At 49.3% G+C, this 2,952-nt stretch overlaps 1 protein-coding gene across 1 annotated transcript in view; it reads right to left on the bottom strand.

The window, feature by feature from the left end:
• The window catches only part of LOC135547634 (Krueppel-like factor 7), a 34,200-nt gene extending 31,483 nt beyond the window's left edge, over positions 1-2,717 (bottom strand). Inside the window, exon 1 of the mRNA XM_064976806.1 lies at positions 1,912-2,717. Coding sequence (XP_064832878.1) covers positions 1,912-2,650 — 739 coding nt within the window. The 5' untranslated portion in view covers positions 2,651-2,717. The remainder of the gene's footprint in view (positions 1-1,911) is intronic.
• Positions 2,718-2,952: the final 235 nt, after the last annotated feature.

Consider the following 2,952-nt stretch of genomic DNA (forward strand, 5'->3'; position numbering starts at 1 on the left):
CTTTTGCTCTTTTTAATTGAAAACAATTACAGTAAGGTACTTACATTGCTACCCAGAAATGACTTGAAATGGGGATAAAAACAGCCTCATTGGACCTTTAAATCCTGCACTCATCTGAATCTCCCTCCCTGTGTGTCCTGATGTATGGACATCATAACCAAAGAAAGGAATTGGGTGAATCTCCCTCCCTGTCTGTCCTGATGTATGGACATCATAACCAAAGAAAGGAATTGGGTGAATCTCCCTCCCTGTGTGTCCTGATGTATGGACATCATAACCAAAGAAAGGAATTGGGTGAATCTCCCTCCCTGTGTGTCCTGATGTATGGACATCATAACCAAAGAAAGGAATTGGGTGAATCTCCCTCCCTGTGTGTCCTGATGTATGGACATCATAACCAAAGAAAGGAATTGGGTGAATCTCCCTCCCTGTGTGTCCTGATGTATGGACATCATAACCAAAGAAAGGAATTGGGTGAATCTCCCTCCCTGTGTGTCCTGATGTATGGACATCATAACCAAAGAAAGGAATTGGGTGAATCTCCCTCCCTGTGTGTCCTGATGTATGGACATCATAACCAAAGAAAGGAATTGGGTGAATTCCATCCCTGTACTGCACTGCTCTTGTCTTGTAATGGGCATACCAGGGCCGGAGCTACACAGCTATAGGCAGAATGCTGCAGTTGTTTTCTCTTCTATCCCTCACCCCCCCCTTCCCTCCTCCCATTTTGGTGGTGGGAAAGAAGGAAGGGGCGAACGAAACGCCTTGCTGATTAGCATCGCTAGCGTTGTAGCGCGTGGCAGCCATGAAACCTGCCGAGTCAACAGCAGGCCTCAGGAGAAGGATTAGCGGAACTAACACTGATGCTAGAGCTACGACTAATGCTAAGCGGAGGCCATGTTAGCCTGGGACTTCTCTCTCTCTCTCTCTGGTTCACGGGGAGGGCAGCGGTGGATACTCCAGGCTGCAGCAGATATGGCTGAATTAGCACGGAGACTCCATTTAGACCTGTCAGTCTATCAATCATCTGGCAATTACCATATCACTCCCTCGCTGGCAGCTTGTGGATGGAGAGACTGGTTTCAGTTAGACACTCAATAGAGTCACTGAGGTGAATGAGAAAGGCATCACTGCAGAGATGAAATATTTATTTTTAGCTCACACTGGGAGATAGAGGGATAGATCAATTATACCTCATTGTTTTTACTTGACATGTTTGGATTGCAATCCTTGCACTTACCCCAATCAAGCTGAGAACTGATAGCCAAGCAGATGTTTTCAGGCAGAGCATTAAGACCTAAAGCATTCATCTTTCTGGCTCTTGTGTTAGGTGCATGTTGCACCTGTGTTACTGTAGGTGCATGTTGCACCTGTGTTACTGTAGGTGCATGTTGCACCTGTGTTACTGTAGGTGCATGTTGCACCTGTGTTACTGTAGGTGCATGTTGCACCTGTGTTACTGTAGGTGCATGTTGCACCTGTGTTACTGTAGGTGCATGTTGCACCTGTGTTACTGTAGGTGCATGTTGCACCTGTGTTACTGTAGGTGCATGTTGCACCTGTGTTACTGTAGGTGCATGTTGCACCTGTGTTACTGTAGGTGCATGTTGCACCTGTGTTACTGTAGGTGCATGTTGCACCTGTGTTACTGTAGGTGCATGTTGCACCTGTGTTACTGTAGGTGCATGTTGCACCTGTGTTACTGTAGGTGCATGTTGCACCTGTGTTACTGTAGGTGCATGTTGCACCTGTGTTACTGTAGGTGCATGTTGCACCTGTGTTACTGTAGGTGCATGTTGCACCTGTGTTACTGTAGGTGCATGGCCAGGCTAGACAGTGTTCAGGCAGTGTGTTTTCAGGCAGTGTGTTTGATGCCTGGTACACAGTGTACAAGGTTAAATTCTGTCTCACCTGTGTGTGTTCTCTGGTGGGCCTTCAGATGGGAACTCTTGGTGTAAACCTTCCTGCAGCCGTTGAACTGGCAGCGATGGACTCTCTTCTTGTTCTCAGGGATATCTCCCCCCAGCGACCCAGACCCCTGCTCGCTGTCACTGTGCGCCCCCCTGCTGGGCGGCGAGGGTAGTGTGGCGTGCATGGCCACCAGCTTGGCTGCGTTCAGACCAACCTTCTTGGCCACCAGTTTGAGCGTGAGCGTGCCGTCGGCTGTAGCGGTGAGAGTCTGCGTGGGCTTGACCAGGTGGCGGCCCAGCTCCGGCGAGGAGGGCGGCGTGAGGGAGGTGACGGCACTCAGCTGGGCAGCGTTGACCCCGTTGACCCCCTCCTTGGTGATCTTTGCTCCAGACTGTTTTTCAGAGGCCTTGGTGTTGTGGAGGTGTGGGGCATGTAGGACCTTGGGGAGGGAGACGAGGAGGGGAGGGGGGCTGGGGAGGAGTGGGGCATGTAGGACCTTGGGGAGGGAGACGAGGAGGGGAGGGGGGCTGGGGAGGAGTGGGTCCAGGGGATCCAACAGGTCACTGTCAGCACCCTCCATGAAGGCAGGCGTCAGGAGGCAGTCGAGCTCCTCGTCAAACAGCTCTGATAGACGCTTGGGCTCCGTCTGCAGGTACCGCTCCAACTCCAGACACGTCTGTAAGACAGAGAGAGACACAGTCAGAAACAGGAACAGTACAGGAGAGAACCCCTCGTTCATAATATACACATATCATTTAAGGGAGAGACAAGGTCACAACAAGGTCACTCAGTCAGACATTTTCATCATAATTTTCATCATAGGTACACTTCAACTATGACAGACAAAATAACAACAAAAAAAATCCAGAAAATTACATTGTAGGATTTTTAATGAATTTATTTGCAAATTATGGTGGAAAATACAGGTCTGGCTCTGCTAATCTAACCACCATCACAATCTAACTAGATACACATCCGGCTCTGCTAATCTAACCACCATCACAATCTGACTATCATTTCCTCACATCACACCAGTATGGT

Source organism: Oncorhynchus masou, chromosome 10 (genome assembly GCF_036934945.1).
Source record: "Oncorhynchus masou masou isolate Uvic2021 chromosome 10, UVic_Omas_1.1, whole genome shotgun sequence".
Taxonomy (NCBI): Eukaryota; Metazoa; Chordata; class Actinopteri; order Salmoniformes; family Salmonidae; genus Oncorhynchus; species Oncorhynchus masou.